The sequence below is a fragment of the Bombina bombina genome, chromosome 3 (assembly GCF_027579735.1).
Source record: "Bombina bombina isolate aBomBom1 chromosome 3, aBomBom1.pri, whole genome shotgun sequence".
Lineage (NCBI taxonomy): Eukaryota > Metazoa > Chordata > Amphibia > Anura > Bombinatoridae > Bombina > Bombina bombina.
In genome coordinates this window covers 1,249,098,737-1,249,118,366 of record NC_069501.1, presented here as the reverse complement: position 1 = coordinate 1,249,118,366, position 19,630 = coordinate 1,249,098,737, and the positions used below count along the sequence as shown (strand labels likewise).

The 19,630-nt window shown below is 42.7% G+C and overlaps 1 protein-coding gene across 5 annotated transcripts in view; it reads left to right on the top strand.

Moving 5' to 3' along the window:
• Window positions 1–19,630, top strand: part of ATG16L2 (autophagy related 16 like 2) — a 372,678-nt gene that overhangs the window by 325,766 nt on the left and 27,282 nt on the right. For all 5 annotated transcript variants that reach the window (XM_053708773.1, XM_053708771.1, XM_053708770.1 and 2 more), the window contains one exon: window positions 7,975–8,022. In XM_053708773.1, coding sequence (XP_053564748.1) covers window positions 7,975–8,022 — 48 coding nt within the window. The remainder of the gene's footprint in view (window positions 1–7,974; window positions 8,023–19,630) is intronic.

Below are 19,630 nucleotides of genomic sequence, written 5' to 3'. Positions count from 1 at the left end.
CCTCTCTCTTTGGCTGAAGAGTATCATCCGTTTGGCATATGAGACTGCTGGACAGCAGCCTCCTGAAAGAATTACGGCTCATTCTACTAGGGCTTTGTGTTCCTCATGGGCATTTAAAAATGATGCTTCTGTTGAACAGAATTGCAAGGCTGCAACTTGGTCGTCTCTTCACACTTTTTCCAAATTTTATAAATTTGATACTTTTGCTTCATCTGAGGCTGTTTTTGGGAGAAAAGTTCTTCAAGCAGTGGTGCCTTCCGTTAAGGTTCCTGTCTTGTCCCTCCCTTTCATCCGTGTCCTATAGCTTTGGTATTGAATCCCACAAGTAAGGATGAAATCCATGGACTCATCATATCTTGTAAAAGAAAAGGAAATTTATGCTTACCTGATAAATAAAAATTTTTTTTACGATATGACGAGTCCACGGCCCGCCCTGTAATTTTCTAAGACAGGTCTTTTTTTTTGTTGTTAAACTTCAGTCACCCCTGCTCCTTGGCTTTTCCTTTCTCTTCCTAACTTCGGTCGAATGACTGGAGTGGGAGAGAAGGTAAGAGCTATATATACAGCTCTGCTGTGGAGCTCTTTGCCTCCTCCTGCTGACCAGGAGGCGTAATCCCACAAGTAAGGATGAAATCCGTGGACTCGTCATATCGTAAAAGAAATAAATTTATCAGGTAAGCATAAATTTCCTTTTTTAGTAATATTTTCTTCTTAAATGGAAAGAGTCCACAGCTGCATTCAATACTTTTGGGAAATAAGAACCTGGCCACCAGGAGGAGGCAAAGACAACCCAGCCAAAGGCTTAAATACTCCTCCCACTCCCCTCACCCCCCAGTAATTCTTTGCCTTTCGTCCCAGGAGGATGGCAGAGAAATGTCAGAATTTAAAATTTTTGTTTTTGTCTCTTATGGAGGGTAGTACTCTTCTGCATTTGACAGGAGTTTTTAAGTAGTCCTGTCAGTCTCTCAGTGAGGGCTTGGATGAAAGTTAGAGTCCAGAGATGCAGGGAGTTTCTTTCTGTGAAACCATCCCGACTCATATTAACAGCTCCTCAAGCAATCGGTGTTGTCAAACTTTGCTCCGCTGCCTGCTTTCTTCTCTCAAGTCCATGGTGGAGGCGATGCTACTATCTGTCACACTTGAAAGGCCGTGTTCCTGTTCCACGGCGATGATTCCGGTAAGATCGTTTCATTTTACTTTATTTGCAATGTATTGTAATGTGAATGTTTTCCCGAGAGGCTACCACCTTGCAGGTCTAACTTATACATAAGGGTCTCAGTGAGTCTCTTTTAGTATCTGGAATTGAGGGTTAATATCTCCTGAGGGGGTTTATTGAACAGGGGGGTTTATAATCATGTTTGTTGTGTGATTCAACCTGCTTAAGTTCAATGTTTACTGGGCTCGTGGTTGGAACTTGAGACCTTTTGGAGTGACGCAGCCTTTTGGTTGGGCGCGCTTGTTTTGGACTGTACGGTTCACCTTGTGTTTGGGTGTGGCTACGTTCCGTTTTTCCGATTCCAAAATTCCCGACCACGTGGCGAAGGAAATATTTCTAGTCTGCAGGTGTCTGGTCATAGGAGGTGGTGAGTGCCCCAGCCATTGGGGGTGTCAGGTGCCATATTAGTTTTTACTACTTTAGTCCATATTTAAATATCTTCTATCCAGTTATGGAGGATTCTGATGCTGAGATTGTGCTAATTTCAGATTCAGTTACAGATGATTCTAATACTGAGACTATTTTGATTTCAGATTCTGTGTCCGGTGATGAATCCGGAGTGGCCTCGATGCCTGTCAACCAGTTTTGTTCCATATGCCATTTCAGAGCGCCTGGTTCCGCGGACTCGGGGAATCAAGGGACTGCTGAGCCATCCGCATCTGGGGGTCCTGTCCTCCGAGAGGCAAGTTCCCTACGAAATCATACTTCTGCACATGCGGGTAACCCAGTTTATGGTTCCTACATGCGGGGTTGTGTGTTTCCCCTGGAGGTTGCAGCATGTTTTCGCATCCACATAATGTTGACGATTGTTCATCTGCAGAGTCCAGACGTTTATTTGAGAATGTGCTCGTGCCCTATTGTCCCGGGCCTTCCGCCTTGGGGAGGGCCTCTACAGTTTCCTGCGGGGGTATCTGTCCCTGAGTGTTGTGCCTTCCGTTACAGGATTGGGCGCCTTCGCGTGTTGCTCAGACATGTTTTTCAGTTATTGAATGACCCTATCGTTACCAGATACAGGGATTTTCAGTCTGATACTTTGAATGGTGCACCTCATTAGACATGTGGGGATGAAGTAAGCTCCTGATTGTCATTTGTTTGAGATCTTTCCCAGTTTTGTAAGATAGGGCTCAATTTGGCTGGTCCTGCGGGTAGGCCTGTGTCTTTTTGGGCGTTAACCTCCGGGTTGCCTTATATTTTATTTATATCCGATGGGATGTCTTTTATTTGTTTTTGTTTCCTTCGGGAATCTTCTGGGATTGATACTCTTTATTACTTCTTCGGAAGTTGTTGGACATGTTAGTCCTCTGTTACAAATGTCTGTTTTCTGTTTTTTTCCCTTTATGAGGGAGAATTTACTCAGCTTGCCGATTGGGACCCTAGGTGCAGGCTGGTCCTGTTGGGTTTGTTCGGTCACGTGGCATTGTTCTGCTTGGTTGGTTCGGTAGAAGCGCAGAGTGCTCAGGTTATCATTGTTTGTTTTCATTTTAAGCTAAGCATTCAAGAGGACCTGTGGGTCCGTGACGTGGGAAGGATTGTTTCAGTCCTTATAGCTTTCAGTCATAAGTGACCGGGCAGGGGAGTTTTTCCGCTTCATCACTCTATCTGACATCTGATTTCATCAGAACTTTGAGTTTCCTCCCCCATGTGATGGAGGGTGGGAGGGCTTAATGCCCCTTACCACTATTGAGCGGTTTGGCCTTATTTCTAGGCCTCTGGATTTGTCCTTTTGGGCTTGATCCAACAGCTTGTATGGGATAGCTGTCTAGCATGAAGATGGTTTGCAGTTTGAAACCTGTTGCAGCTCTTCACACCTTGCAGGTCTACGCGTAAGCTGTTTATAGTGTATCTAGATGCAGCTCTTACTCTTGACTGAGTTATAAGAGGCCTTTTGGTTCTTCTTCCATTGCCTCCGGGTGAGTGGATCTCCTTTTAGGGATCTGTGTTTCTGAGTGATGGTGGTCCCTGCAGGGATTTTTGTGTAGCTCGGGGTTCTCTGGAGCTGGGTAGGCTTCATGCCTTCTCTTCCTTGTGTCCTCTGCTTGTGCGGAGGTGTTAGGGAGACTAGTCCTGTTAGTAGGATTTTTTGACCTTGAGGTATCCCTTGGTTGTCCTGAGGCTCTGAGAAGTATCTTCATACAACTTCTAGCCTTGCTCCTTGGAGCATTGGACTTTAGCTAGGGGTGGTCCCTTCCTTTGATCGGGGTTTTCGAGTTCTCTCGCTATCTTGATTTTCTGGATATGCATCCATACCCTTGTGTCTGTTTTTTTGGCCAGTTGGGTTGTTTAGTTCTAGGGTAAGGTTTGCCTGAACTATTGGGTACCCGGACCTGTTTTTCTCCCTGAGACTTCCGGTTGCTGAAGCTTCGCTTGGCCTTTTTACCGACCCAGTCTTGGTGGTTTTGGAATCTTGGATCTCAGGGCTGGTCAGGGGGGTTCCACCGTAGTGGGAACTGGGGCTATGTCCTTAATCAATCTACCTAACCTGATCATGGTTGGCCAGGATTTTGGAGTATTTTTTACTCTTTGCCACAGAGTGACCCTTGTCCTCTGGTGGTTAGCCGTGAGGCTTGAGCCTTAAGAGTGGTTGGTTCCTACCCAGCTGCTGGCGTTGGATCTCCAATTTCTGGTGCGCCTTAGGGCTGCATTCCCCTGATTAGCTTGCCAGTGTTCCTGTGGATTCCCTGCTCTGCATGCGAATGGGTTGGCTGTGCCTCTGCTTGGCAAGCTACTTGTAGGGGGGTCCTTTTCTAGGACATCTGTGTTGGGAATTTCTCTTCCCATTAGCCGGTTCCTTCGGGCCTTGAGAACAGTTGTTGCTCTTCCAGCATCATCCCTTTTCTTTAGGGGATATTCTCCTCCCTATGGAGATAGAGTCCTTGCTTGGGGCTTCTCCTGGATGGGAGGCGAAAAGGTGGGATTGGTTCCCCGGGGGTCTTGTTGGCTCCAAGCAGACTTGTTGGGCCTTTATTTTGATAGATCCTTCGGTCTATGGCCTTGTTGTCTGTTTTCAGAGTTGGGTTGTACTTGTTCTCTGGGGGATGGCTGTGCTATCCTTATGCTCGTTCCTGTACCTGTTCAGGATTCTTTGTTCCCCTGCTTTGGATCCCTCAGGCTGGGTTGTTCCAGCTGGCTGTGGGTCTGCAGGTCAGGATGGTCGAGTGGTCTATGGAGCTGCGTTTGGTCACAGTCTCCTCTGGATGTGTGAGCTTTGTTGAGTCTATCCTGTCTGCTAATCTATAGATTTTCCTTCAACTGGTTCCAAGGTATAGATTTTCCTTCAACTGGCTCCATTGATTTCAGAAGAGAGTTTGCTCTTCCTTCGGGTTCTGAGGGTATACTCTTCTTCTCGGGGGGCCTCGATTGAGGTTTGTGTTCCCCTTTTTAGGGTCCTGTGTGCAGTTCTGGCAACTTAGGTTGCCTGGAGCGCGCCCTCTGTCCGGGGGTTGCTTTTGCGGTCTGTTTCTTACTTGACTGCTTCTTTTCCTCGCAAGTATCCTTTGTGTCGTCCTGTTATGGACTCTGTTTTTTCAAACTTGGGGTTCTCTCCTGGGTGCATTACACACTTTTTCATGGTCGAATGCCTTGCTATTCTTGACAGAGGAAGGACTTTGCCTTTTCAATTGCAATCCGTACTTGCAGGAAGTTGATGATACGTCTGTTCTGTCTCTGTGCCCGGTCTTATCCCGGGTTTCGCTTGGTATAGGCGTGGCCTCCTTTCCTTGTTTGGGCCCCTTTGGGCCTCTGTGAGCTGAACTCACTCGTGGAGGTGTTCTTTTTTGTATTTGGGGACCTTTCGGTTTCCTTGGTTCTCCCTTGCCTTGTTCCCTTGGGGGTTTCGGCTGGTGTCTCCATTTGTGGAGATGAGTGGTGGAGGACTGATTGTTGGGCGATGGTTTCTCCTAGAGGACTGTTGGCTCAGTCGAGTCCGTTTGCGGTCTCTAGTTTGGCTTCTGGACTAACTGCGATTCAGTGTCATTGGGGCTTTTTCCTTTTCAAATTTTCTCGGCTTCGGACAAAGCAGTGTTTTTTCTTGGGTAGAGGTTCAGGCTTGGTGCCCTCAGTATGGGCCGCCTATGTACCCTCCCATCTTGGCATTCAGTGTCCTCTATAGCTTGGGTATTGTTTTCCCAAAAGTAATGAATGTAGCTGTGGACTATTTCCTTTTCTTCTGATGGAGTCCTCAGCTCCCCAACCGTAATTTTATGTGGGGTGTCCTTCTATTCTTCTGACACCTTTCACCCTGATATTTCTTCTACTGTTACTTGTACCTCGGCAGAATGACTGGGGGATGAGAGGAGTGGGAGGAGTATTTAAGCCTTTGGCTGGGGTGTCTTTGCCTCCTCCTGGTGGCTAGGTTCTTATTTCCCAAAAGTAATGAATGCAGCTGTGGACTCTTTCCATCAGAAGAAAAGGAAATTATCAGGTAAGCATAATTTTATGTTTTTTTAAAAAAATAGGCACTTATTCGTAAAAGTTTTCCTTCACTTGTAGCTTGTAGCTGTATTACTATCTACTACTTTATTTAAAGGGAGAGGGCGCCATGTACTAAGCTTCGAAGTGACCGTCCGTCTGTATTTCCGCGTCAAAATTCGCTCACGATCTGCTTCTCGTATGTATCAATCTGCGATCTGCTCGAAAAACCACTATTTTCATCAGCGATCGTAATTTTACTCAACTCATCGTTCCGAAGCCTTTTTCCACTTACTACATGTTCGATCGCACGTAAATTCGCTGTAATCGGAAATTATGAATGTTACAATTAATCTGCCTGCTCCAACTTTCACTGTAACTTCGCGTGATTTGCTTCGCGACCATTTAGGTAGCGAATACAATAGAAAACTATAGGGGGTATCAACCTGACGCCAGGTAGAAGTACTTAAGTGAAAGGACTAGACTACTATTGTAGCATTATTGGTTTTTGGATCAGTGAATGAAGATGGAGACACTTTTACACATGTTTCTTTTCCGATTAATTCAATTACGAGGAAGAAGGGCTATACAGGCACCGGTTAACAACTTGCAAAGAAGGAGAGGTAGAAGAATTAGAGTCCCTAGAGTTTTCCTTCCACGTATGGGTTTGGAAAGCATTTCTGATCGAGAGATTATCCAGAGATTCCGTTTGGACAGAGAAGCTATTATGCAACTTTACAATGAAATAGCAGAATACCTTGAACCAATGACAGCGCGTTCACAAGCCATACCTGGACTATTAAAACTGTTGGCAGCCTTACACTTTTTTGCCACCGGTTCATTCCAAGCTGTGTCTAGCGTTATAATTGGCATCAGCCAGTCTGCTTTTTCGAGGCACCTAACCAAAGTTATTGATGCTTTGATGGTCGTCTTTCCAAGGTACGTGTGCCTTCCATCGACTCCAGAAGAGTGGCAATCTGTGAAGTCTAATTTTTATAGAATTGTCATAATATTCGAGTACTAGATCAACAAGTACAACATTCTGTTGATGCGAGAAGTTAGGGTTGCGAGTCTTCTTAGAAGTAGCAGAATCTCCGGAGCAAGCCATCTTGTCAAAGTGAATACCGAAAAGTAAATAAGCAATATTCTAAGATTTCTGGGAAAATGCACATTCTTATACATGTCAGCAGCCAGACGTTGCCGCTTGTCTGGCGATTATGACACCTAGATCGTCACGTGGGTAAAGAACTAAACCAATCAGGTCGCAGACTGCTTCTTAACTTTGCTCTTTCGCGCCGAACGAAGCTTCAAAGTTATCAATAATCCGATTGTCTTCGACACACAATAGACGCAAAATTTTACTGCTTGGTTTTTAGTACATTCATGTAACGAAGTGCCATTCGCATGGTGCGAATGCCGGCGGGTTATTTCGATACGGTCTGTGCGAAAAAATTGACGCCTTAGTACATGGCGCCCATAGTCTACTTGATATTTTTTATTGTTTAAAAATATAGCCTTTACTGCCCATTCTCTAGCTTTGCAAATCCAGCATTGTTAAAATGTTTACCCCATCTGTTCTACTGCTTTAATTCACAAAAAAAAAAAAGCTCGGTTTACTTTTGTGTTCTCAATCCATGCCAGCATGGAACTCATTTTGGGGTAAAGAAATTTTAAATGTAGTTGCATCAGATTGCTAAAATATTTACCTAACACTCTAACCGACTAAAAAATGTTGTACAGTTGCTTTTTCAATTTGTTTTGAATTGTTAATCTACCAACAAATTCAATACATTTTGTAAATAAGAAAGAATATATTGGAAACAGTTTAAAGATGAAGGTTGAAATATAATTTAAAATGTACATTTTAAATGTTTCAAATAAGTTTTTGCAACATTAAATTTTTTATTATTTACTAATTCATTAACTGCTAATTTCTACATCCAGGTAATTTCACATCATATTTATGGATGAATTGGATTACAAAATAATTTAAACAAGATTTTTTTTTTACATAATCAATGTAGCTGTGTATAATGCATTAAAGTAGATATCATGAAGCAATTTTATGTTAAAGGGGATTTTAGGACCATATTTTAGCCTTTATGTTAGCTCATCTGCGCACATCAAGGCAAAACCCCATAGGTGAGTCCTACTGTAAAACTTTCTAATAAGTGATGCTTTAAAAATCTGTGATATTTTGCACCCATATATATACCTTTGGTCTATGCAGCCTATTAGTTTAGGAATAGTGCGCCGGTTAACAATTGTACTTTTAGTTATATTTTATATATTTTTGTATACGTTCTCAAAAATAGTTAAGTGCATATTTAATGTTACTCTTTCTTCCACAGAGCTGATGGATTTAAGTGTGGCTGTGACTGGACAAAGGCAATATTAAGGTGAGATCTCAAATAAGAAATTTCCCGCCTTGGTTATTACAACTTCATCCTCTCACTGATTTTTCTAGCTATCTCCTTTGCAATCCATAATGAATGTGTCTGCAAGGCTCATCTTCCTTACATGTTGCTCCTCATCTGCTGCACCTCTGCCAATACCTTCACTGGCTACCTCTAACCTCCAGAATAAAACACAAAATCCTGACTGACATTCAAGGCTCTCAATAACACTGCTCCCCCTATATCTCAGACCTCGTCTCCAGATACATTCCCTCCTGTCCCCTTTGCTCTGCTCATGTTACCTCCTCATGTTCCAGTCTACAAGACTTCTCTAGATTGGTCCCTATCTTGTGGAACTCTATGTCTCCCTCCACAACACTTTCCCTTGTTTTCAAAGTTTCAAGTGCTCCTTAGACTCTACTGTTCAGGGATGTATACTTTATTCAATATAATCTTTCTTACATGAGGTCTTCTCCTAATTTTGTCATCCTCTGAACTCCCTTAGCTTGTAAGCTTACAAGCCCAACTATTCTGTAGATCACCTTCATGAGAGCTGATTTACAACAGTGCAACTCTTGGCAAAGCCCTCTACGCATTTGTCTCCTATAAATGCTACCTTTACATACTATTCCTATGTTCATAGCGCTTTCGAATCTGATGGCGCTCTACAAATAACTGATAAGAAAAACTAAATTCTACTTATCTGTTGAAACTTCCTTAGAGTTGGAATTGTAGAATAATGAAATAATGTAGGCACAAAGCTTCTGTTATATATTGGTTTCCTTGGAAAATGTTACCATGATAAAAATGTCATCGCAAAACTGTCAAGTGAAACTGCAGGTCGAAAAAAGAATTATCCAAAATTGCTTGGGACTGGAAACAGTTTGCATTTCGGAATAGTTTGGATTTTGAAATATTTGTTTATATAAAATAGTTTGGAGAGGCGAACCAAGTGTAAACAACATCATATGTCATTTAGGCAATATTTACATGTCATAATACAACATATACATGTAACCTAAAGGTAGTTGTATATCATTTTTAATGTATATATAGTACCCTCTGAAATATAGTACAGTACTATAATCAGAAAGCTAATATTTGTTGTTTTAAATAAATACAACCTTTTATTTGTATATTAAACATATTAGATGTTTAACATTTTAAAAAATAGATATGAATTTTGTGTGTATAGTCAGGTGATCGCTGGTAACACCTTGTCAGAAATTAAGTGCTTTTAATTCTGTACTACACAATTGGGCCTCTCTAATCTTTATTATAACCCCAAAGCCTGTATGGGCCTCTATGTCACACGTGGCTTCACTTGATGACAATTTAGTCAGGAGATGACAGTAACAGCAGTATAAAATACAACAATTTCCACAGCACCACTTAATTTCTTTCCTAAGATATGGTGAGTCTACAACGTCATCAATTACTAGTGGGAATATCTCTCCTGTCCAGCAGGAGGCGGCAAAGAGCACCACAGCAAAGCTGTTAAATATCACTCCCCTTCCCATAATCCCCAGTCATTCTCTTTGCCTTTGTTAATGGAGGCGGGGAAGTTTGGTGTCTGAAGAAATTAAATCCTTTATGGGGATAGTTTTCCCTGCAAGCAAGGATTTGGGTATAGCTGTAGTCCACGTAAATCTCTGCTGCAGAGTAGTTGTGGCTTTTAAGCAGTTAGGAAATTGTAAGGTGGTGCTTACTTTGTTTCCTAACATTTTGCTGCCCTATGTATAGAAAGCCAGAGTTGGTTACTCTGTTCTTTCTTTTTCTCTTGTAAGGTGTATCCAGTCCACGGATCATCCATTACTTGTGGGATATTCTCCTTCCCAACAAGAAGTTGCAAGAGGATCTCCCACAGCAGAGCTGTCTATATAGCTCCTCCCCTAACTGCCACCTCCAGTCATTCTCTTGCAACTCTCGACAAGCATGGAAGCAGTAAGAGAGATGTGGTGAAATGTAGTTGCTTTTTCTTCAAATCAAGAGTTTATTTTTAAATGGTACCGGAGTTGTACTATTTTGGTCCCAGGCAGAAAATAGAAGAAGAATCTGCCTGTGGTCTCTAATGATCTTAGCAGGTTGTAACTAAGATTCATTGCTGTTCTCACACATAACTGAAGAGAGAGGTAACTTCAGCTGGGGAATGGCGTGCAGGTTATCCTGCTATGAGGTATGTGCAGTTTAAATTTTTTCTATAGGAATGTAAATGCTAGAAAATGCTGCTGATACCAGATTTATTTAAGGTAAGCCTGATTACAGTGATTTAATAGCGACTGGTATCATGCTTACTGTCAGAGGTAATACTCTTATTATTTTTCAATATAAAACGTTTGCTGGAGTGTTTAAACGTTTTTATATATATTTTGGTGATAAAACTTTATTGGGGCCTAGTTTTTTTTCCCACATGGCTGGCTTAAATTTGCCTAGAAACAGTTTTCTTAGGCTTCCCACTGTGTAGACATGAGTGGGAGGGGCCTAATTTGGCGCTTTATTGCGCAGTAACTTTGGCAGACTGAGACATCCAGCTTCCCTCAAGAAGTCTCCTGAATGCTAGAGGACCTCTCTAAAGGGCTTTTAGGCTTTCCAAAGTCGTTTGCATGGAAAGGTAGGGCCACAGCAGAGCTGTGGCAGTTTGTTGTGACTGTTAAAAAACGTCTAAATCGTTTTTTTTTATCCGTTTTTTAAACTAAGGGGTTAATCATCCATTTGCAAGTAAGTGCAATGCTCTGTTAGCTTATTATACACACTGTAAAAATTTCGTTTGATTTATTGCTTTTTTTCACTGTTTTTCAAATTCTGACCTTTTTTATTTTTCTTAAAGGCACAGTACCATTTTTATTTTTTGCTTGTTAACTTGCTTTAAAGTGTTTTCCAAGCTTGCTGGTCTCATTGCTAGTCTGTTTAAACATGTCTGACATAGAGGAAACTATGTGGAACCCCCTCTTAGAATGTGTACCAAATGTACTGATTTCACTTTAAGTAATAAAGACCATATTCTGTCTTTAAAAAATTTATCACCAGAGGACTCTGATGAGGGGGAAGTTATGCCGACTAACTCGCCCCACGTGTCAGAACCTTTAAATCCCGCTCAAGGGACTCACGCTCAAGAGGCGCCAAGTACATCTAGCGCGCCCATGGCGTTTACTTTACAAGACATGGCGGCAGTCATGGATAATACACTGTCAGCGGTATTATCCAGACTACCTGGGTTTCGAGGAAAGCGAGACAGCTCTGGAGTTAGAAGAAATACAGAGCATACTAACGCTTTAAGAGCTATGTCTGATACCCCCTCACAATATGCAGAAGCTGAGGAAGGAGAGCTTCTTTCTGTGGGTGATTTTTCTGACTCAGGGAAGAGGATTCAACCTGATTCTGAGATATCTACATTTAAATTTAAGCTTGAACACCTCCGCGTGTTGCTCAGGGAGGTTTTAGCTGCTCTGAATGACTGTGATACAATTGCAGTGCCAGAGAAATTGTGTAGATTGGATAAATACTATGCAGTACCTGTTTATACTGATGTTTTTCCAATACCTAAAAGGTTTACAGAAATTATTGCTAAGGAATGGGATAGACCAGGTGTGCCGTTCTCTCCCCCTCCAATTTTTAAGAAAATTTTTCCAATAGATGCCGCCACACGGGACTTATGGAAAACGGTCCCTAAGGTGGAGGGAGCAGTTTCTACACTAGCTAAGCATACTACTATCCCTGTCGAGGACAGTTGAGCTTTCTCAGATCCAATGTATAAAAAGTTAGAGGGTTACCTTAAGAAAATGTTTATTCAACAAGGTTTTATTCTACAGCCCCTTGCATGCATTGCCCCAGTCACTGCTGCTGCGGCCTTCTGGTTTGAGTCTCTGGAAGAGGCTTTACAGGTAGAGACCCCATTGGATGATATACTTGACAAGCTTAGAGCACTTAAGCTAGCCAATTCTTTTGTTTCTGATGCCATTGTTTATTTGACTAAACTAACGGCTAAGAATTCTGGTTTTGCTATTCAGGCACGTAGGGCGCTATGGCTTAAATCATGGTCAGCTGACGTCACTTCAAAGTCTAAGCTGCTTAATATTCCCTTCAAGGGACAGACCCTATGCGGGCCTGGTTTGAAGGAGATCATTTCTGATATCACTGGAGGAAAAGGTCATGCCCTTCCTCAAGATAGGTCCAAATCAGGGGCCAAAAAGTCTAATTTTCGTGCCTTTCGAAACTTCAAGGCGAGTGCGGCATCAACTTCCTCTAATACAAAACAAGAGGGACCTTTTGCCCAGTCCAAGTCGGTCTGGAGACCTAACCAGACTTGGAACAAAGGTAAGCAGGCCAAAAAGCCTGCTGCTGCCTCTAAGACAGCATGAAGGATTGGCCCCCGATCTGGTAGCGTATCTAGTAGGGGGCAGACTTTCGCTCTTCGCCCAGGCTTGGGCAAGAGATGTCCAGGATCCCTTGGCGTTGGAAATTGTATCCCAGGGATATCTTCTGGACTTCAAAGCTTCTCCTCCAAAAGGGAGATTTCACCTTTCACAATTATCTGCAAACCAGATAAAGAGAGAGGCATTTTTACACTGTGTTCAAGACCTCCTAGTTATGGGAGTGATCCACCCAGTTCCAAAGGAGGAACAGGGACAAGGATTCTATTCAAATCTGTTTGTGGTTCCCAAAAAAGAGGGGACCTTCAGACCAATCTTAGATCTCAAGATCTTAAACAAATTTCTCAGGGTCCCATCATTCAAGATGGAGACTATTCGTACCATCCTGCCTATGATCCAGGAGGGTCAATACATGACTACAGTGGATTTAAAGGATGCTTATCTTCACATTCCGATACACAAAGATCATCATCGGTTTCTCAGGTTTGCCTTCCTAGACAGGCATTACCAGTTTGTAGCTCTTCCCTTTGGGTTAGCTACAGCCCCAAGAATCTTCACGAAGGTTCTGGGGTCACTTCTGGCAGTCCTAAGGCCGCGGGGCATAGCAGTGGCCCCTTATTTAGACGACATTCTGATACAGGCGTCAAATTTCAAAATTACCAAGTCTCATACGGACATAGTTCTGGCATTTCTGAGATCGCATGGGTGGAAAGTGAACGAAGAAAAGAGTTCTCTATCCCCTCTCACAAGAGTCTCCTTTCTGGGAACTCTAATAGATTCTGTAGAAATTAGGATTTACCTGACAGAGACCAGGTTATCAAAACTTCTAAATTCCTGCCGTGTTCTTTATTCCACTCCTCGCCCTTCGGTGGCTCAGTGTATGGAAGTAATCGGCTTAATGGTAGCGGCAATGGACATAGTGCCGTTTGCCCGCCTACATCTCAGACCGTTGCAACTCTGCATGCTCAACCAGTGGAATGGGGATTACACAGATTTGTCCCCTCTACTAAATCTGGATCAAGAGGCCAGGGATTCTCTTCTCTGGTAGCTATCTTGGGTCCATCTGTCCAAAGGTATGACCTTTCGCAGGCCAGATTGGACAATTGTAACGACAGATGCCAGCCTTCTAGGCTGGGGGGCAGTCTGGAACTCCCTGAAGGCTCAGGGATCGTGGACTCAGGAGGAGACACTCCTTCCGATAAACATTCTGGAACTAAGAGCGATATTCAATGCTCTTCAGGCTTGGCCTCAGCTAGCGGCAGTGAGGTTCATCAGATTTCAGTCGGACAACAGCACGACTGTGGCTTACATCAACCACCAAGGGGGAACAAGGAGTTCCCTAGCGATGTTGGAAGTCTCAAAGATAATTCGCTGGGCAGAGATTCACTCTTGCCATCTATCAGCTATCCATATCCCAGGTGTGGAGAACTGGGAGGCGGATTTTCTAAGTCGACAGACTTTTCATCCGGGGGAGTGGGAACTCCATCCGGAGGTGTTTGCACAATTGATTCATCGTTGGGGCAAACCAGAACTGGATCTCATGGCGTCTCGCCAGAACGCCAAACTTCTTTGTTACAGATCCAGGTCCAGGGATCCCAAGGCGACGCTGATAGATGCTCTAGCAGCGCCTTGGTCCTTCAACATGGCTTATGTGTTTCCACCGTTTCCTCTGCTCCCTCGTTTGATTGCCAAAATCAAGCAGGAGAGAGCTTCAGTGATTTTGATAGCACCTGCGTGGGCACGCAGGACTTGGTATGCAGATCTGGTGGACATGTCATCCCTTCCACCATGGACTCTGCCTCTGAGACAGGACCTTCTACTTCAGGGTCCTTTCAACCATCCAAATCTAAATTCTCTGAGACTGACTGCCTGGAGATTGAACGCTTGATTTTATCAAAGCGTGGCTTCTCCAAGTCAGTTATTGATACCTTAATTCAGGCACGAAAGCCTGTCACCAGGAAAATCTATCATAAGATATGGCGTAAATATCTTTATTGGTGTGAATCCATGGGTTACTCATGGAGTAAAGTCAGGATTTCCAGGATATTATCTTTTCTCCAAGAAGGATTGGAAAAAGGATTGTCAGCTAGTTCCTTAAAGGGACAGATTTCTTCTCTGTCTATTCTTTTGCACAAGCCTCTGGCGGATGTTCCAGACGTTCAGTCATTTTGTCAGGCTTTAGTTAGAATCAAGCCTGTGTTTAAACCTGTTGCTCCACCATGGAGTTTAAATTTGGTTCTGAAAGTTCTTCAGGGGGTTCCGTTTGAACCTCTTCATTCCATAGATATCAAACTTTTATCTTGGAAAGTTCTATTTTTGGTAGCTATTTCCTCGGCTCGTAGGGTTTCCGAGTTATCTGCCTTACAATGTGATTCCCCTTATCTGATCTTCCATGCAGATAAGGTAGTTTTGCGTACCAAACCTGGGTTTTTACCTAAGGTGGTATCTAATAAGAATATCAATCAGGAGATTGTTGTTCCGTCATTGTGTCCTAATCCTTCTTCAAAGAAGGAATGTCTATTACACAATCTTGACGTGGTTCGTGCTTTAAAGTATTATTTACAAGCTACTAAAGATTTTCGTCAAACATCTGCTTTGTTTGTTGTCTACTCTGGACAGAGAAAAGGCCAAAAAGCTTCGGAAACTTCTCTTTCGCTTTGGCTAAGAAGTATAATACGCTTAGCTTATGAGACTGCTGGCCAGCAGCCTCCTGATAGGATTACAGCTCATTCTACTAGAGCTGTGGCTTCCACATGGGACTTTAAAAATGAGGCTTCTGTTGAACAGATTTGCAAGGCGGCGACTTGGTCTTCGCTTCATACTTTTTCAAAATTTTATAAATTTGATACTTTTGCTTCTTCGGAGGCTATTTTTGGGAGAAAGGTTTTACAGGCAGTGGTACCTTCTGTTTAAGTACCTGCCTTGTCCCTCCCTTCATCCGTGTACTTTAGCTTTGGTATTGGTATCCCACAAGTAATGGATGATCCGTGGACTGGATACACCTTACAAGAGAAAACATAATTTATGCTTACCTGATAAAATTTATTTCTCTTGTGGTGTATCCAGTCCACGGCCCGCCCTGTCATTTTAAGGCAGGTATTTTTTATCTTTAAACTACAGTCACCACTGCACCCTATAGTTTCTCCTTTCTCTTGCTTGTCTTCGGTCGAATGACTGGAGGTGGCAGTTAGGGGAGGAGCTATATAGACAGCTCTGCTGTGGGTGATCATCTTGCAGCTTCCTGTTGGGAAGGAGAATATCCCACAAGTAATGGATGATCCGTGGACTGGATACACCACAAGAGAAATAAATTTATCAGGTAAGCATAAATTATGTTTTTCCACAGGTCTCTGTAAGGACAGCTAGACTGCAGGTAAGTGCTTTTTTGTCTTCTAGGTATAGGAGACTTTGCACTTTAAAAAGATTCATTATTTATATTCTGCATTTTTCTTTCTGTGATTTAGTAATCCTTTAAATAGGATTCGATAGACAGTATGCAGGTACTATGTAATTTGGGTATTGCAAGTTGGGACCGGGTGTTGCTAGATTTTTATTTTTGGCAAATGTTTGTTTTGTTTATGTAGTAACGGCTGTTGCTATGTCTTTTCGGGTTGCGTGCCTTGTTCTTGTCTGCGCTTTTCCGGATGTGCTGGTCATGTGATCCTTGTGTTTGTTATATGGAACGGATCGGCGTCTCTGTGTTATTGCTGCAGTCTGTCTCAGTGTATGTGCAGTTGCATGTCAGTCTCTGTGTCCTCTTCAAGGGCACCTCAGTACTGCTGAGGGTGTAGAGGTTGTCAAGCTTTAGTTTTTTTTTTTTTTTTTTTAAATAATGTTTTTTGTTTCTCTTAAAGTGACAGTTGTCCTTTATTCAAATTTATTTTTTCCTTTTTTTCTTTCCTGGGGCTAATTGTTCTTAGCTATGGACATGGACAATGATGATATTGTTTTTAATAAATGTTTATTATGTTTAGAGATGCAAATTGTTTCTCCTTTGCAATTTTGTACTACTTGTTTAGCTAGAGTGCTACAATGTAAAGAAAAATGATTGTCTTATGCGCCTAATGTCTCTCAGGATGATGCTGTTCAGGCAATGCCACAGCCTTCTCAAATGTCCCAAGCCCCTATGGCGTCACATGCAGTGCCCTGTGGTTCCTCTCAACCTCCTGGTGGGGTATATTTGCCTGCGGATTTTGCCACACAGATATCTTCTGCAGTATCTGCAGCTTTATCTGCTTTTCCTGTTTTAGGAAAACGCAAGAGAAAAACTAAACACTTAATAGATTGTAAGTTGCCTGTTTCAGCAGCTGCTATACAGGTCGATCTTCCTCATAACTCTAGGGAGGATGTTACCTCAGTTCCTTCTGAGGGTGAAATCACTGATTCAGACAGTGTTAATCTTTTGTCTGAGGTGGAAGAAGTAAGCTACTTTGGATGATTCTGACTCTCCTGTTGTAGCTAATCCTAAGAAATCTAGAAAGCTTTATAGATTCTATGATGTCTCTTCCTCTATGTAAGTGTTTCTTGTTTGAGATTGTGTAAAGGAGATTATTGCGCAGGAATGGGAAGGAACAGGGATTCCTTTCTCCCCGTCTTCAGTTTTTAAGAAGATGTTTCCTATTGCTGAATCCATTAAGGGTTCTTGGCACACGGTGCCTAAAGTAGAAGGGGCTATTTCTTCTCTGGCTAAGAGAACTACGATCCCTATAGAGGATAGTTGCTCTTTTAAGGATCCAATGGATAAGAAGCTGGAGGTATATTTGAAGAAGATGTATGTGGATCAGGGTCTTCAATGGCAACCTGCACTTTGTATTGCCACAGTGACAAGTGCAGCATCTTAATGGTGCAATGCTTTATCTGAATCTATTTTAGAAGAAACTTTGTTGGAGGAAATTCAGGATAGGATTAAGACTCTTAAGCTAGTTAATTATTTTATTTCTGATGCTAACATGCAAGTTTTTAAATTGGGGGCCAAGCTGTCTGGTTTCTCTGTCTTGGCTTGCAGGGCTTTGTGGCTTAACTCTTGGTCAGCTGATATTTCCTCCAAGTATAAGCTTTTGGTGCTTCCTTACAAGGGTAAGACTTTGGGCCTGGACTGGCAGAAATAATATCTGATATTATGGGTGGAAATGGATCTTTTCTACCGCAAGACAAGAAAATTAGATTTAAGGGACGTCAAAGTAATTTCCGTTCCTTTTGTAATTTCGTAAAAGTCCTATTGGAGACCCAGTCAGTCCTGGAACAAGGGGAAGCAGTTTAAGAAACCCTCAACTGAGTCTGTCAACATGATGGGTCAACCCTTGGTTCGGACATGGATCAAGTAGGTGGCAGACTTTCCCTGTTTTATCGGGAGTGGTTATGAGATGTCCCAGATCCCTGGGCTGTTGGCATTGTTTCTCAGGGTTACAAGATAGAATTCAATTCTTTCCCCCCCAGGGGCAGGTTTCACCTCTCAAGGTTGTCTGCAAATCAGGTAAAAAAAAAGGCATTCTTGAACTGCGTTCAGGTTCTTTTCTCTCTGGGAGTGATTGTTCCAGTAAAGGAACAGTGTACATGATTCTACTCAAATCTGTTTGTGGGTCCCAAGAAAGAGGAAACTTTTTGTCCCAGTTTAGACCTAAAGTGTCTCAACAAATTTCTCAGGGTGCCATCCTTCAAAATGGCGACCATTCTATGAAGGTTTTTCTGATGGAGGTCAGGAAATCGAAAATTCTCTCTGCTTGTCTCTCTCTTCAGTCTACTGTTCGGCCATCTGTAGCCCAATCTATGGAAGTAATTGGGTTGATGGTCGCTTCCATGGATGTCATTCCCTTTGCTTGATTCCATTTGAAAGCTCTGCAATTATGCATGCTCAAGCAATGGAACGAAAACCATTTGGATCAGTCCCAGAGGATAGATCTAGATGTATTAACAAGAAACTCCCTTCCATGGTGGTTTTCTCAGGAACATCTGTCTCAGGGCACAAGTGATTTACAATTTTCTGTTAACTTGGCCACAGTTGGTTTTAGCCTGCTTTATCAGATTTCAGTCGGACAATATCACCTCAGTGGCTTACATCAACCATCAGGGAGGAACTCAGAGTTCCTTAGCCATGAGGGAGGTGGCTCAGATTATTCAGTGGGCAGAAGCTCACAATTGTTGTCTATCTGCCATCCACATTCCAGGAGTGGACAATTGGGAAGCGGATTTTCTGAACAGACTGACTTTTCATCCCGGGGAGTGGGCTCTCCATCCGGAGGTGTTTTCCAGGTTAAACCTTAAATGGGGGGTGCCGGAGTTATATCTGATGGCATCTCGTCAGAACGCCAAGCTTCCAAGGTAAGGTTTAAGGTCAATAAATCCACATGCAGCTCTGAGAGATGCACTGGTGGTACCTTGGGGGTTCCGTCTAGTTTATCCGTTTCCTCCATTTGCTCTCCTTCCACGAGTCATTGCTCGTATCAAACAGGAGAGAGTGTCGATAATTCTAATAGCTCCTGCATGGCCACGCAGGGTCTGGTATATAGACCTATTGAACATGTCATCTCTGCCTCCTTGGAGGTTGCCTCTGAGGAAGAATCTTCTAACTCAGGGTCCATTCTTCTATCCAAATCTCATTTCTCTGAAACTGACTGCTTGGAGATTGAACGCTTAGTTTTGTCTAAGTGTGGTTTTCCTGAGTCGGTCATTGAGACCATGAATCAAGCTCGCAAGCCTGTTACTTGGAAAATTTACCATAAGGTATGACGTAAATACCTTGATTGGTGTGAATCTAAGGGCTACTCTTGAAGTAGGGTTAGGATTCCTAGAATTTTGTCTTTTCTCCAGGAGGGTCTGGAGAAGGGGTTGTTAATCGGTACTATGAAAGGTCAGATTTCTGCTTTATCTTTTCTGTTGCATAAGCGTTTGGCGGTTGTGCCAGATGTTCAATCGTTTTGTCAGGCCTTGGTCAGAATCAGGCCTGTGTTTAAGTCGGTTACTCCTCCTTGGAGTCTTTACCTTGTTCTTAAGGTTTTGCAGCAGGCTCCGTTTGAGCCAATGCATCCCATAGATATTAAATTATTATCTTGGAAGGTTTTGTTTCTTGTTGCTATTTCTTCTGAGAGGAGAGTTTCAGAACTCTTGGCTTTGCAGAATGATTCTCCTTACCTTATCTTTCATGCGGATAAGGTGGTCCTACGTACTAGGTTGGATTTTCTTCCTAAGGTGGTTTCAGTTAGGAATATTAATCAGGAAATTGTTGTTCCTTCTTTTTGTCCCAA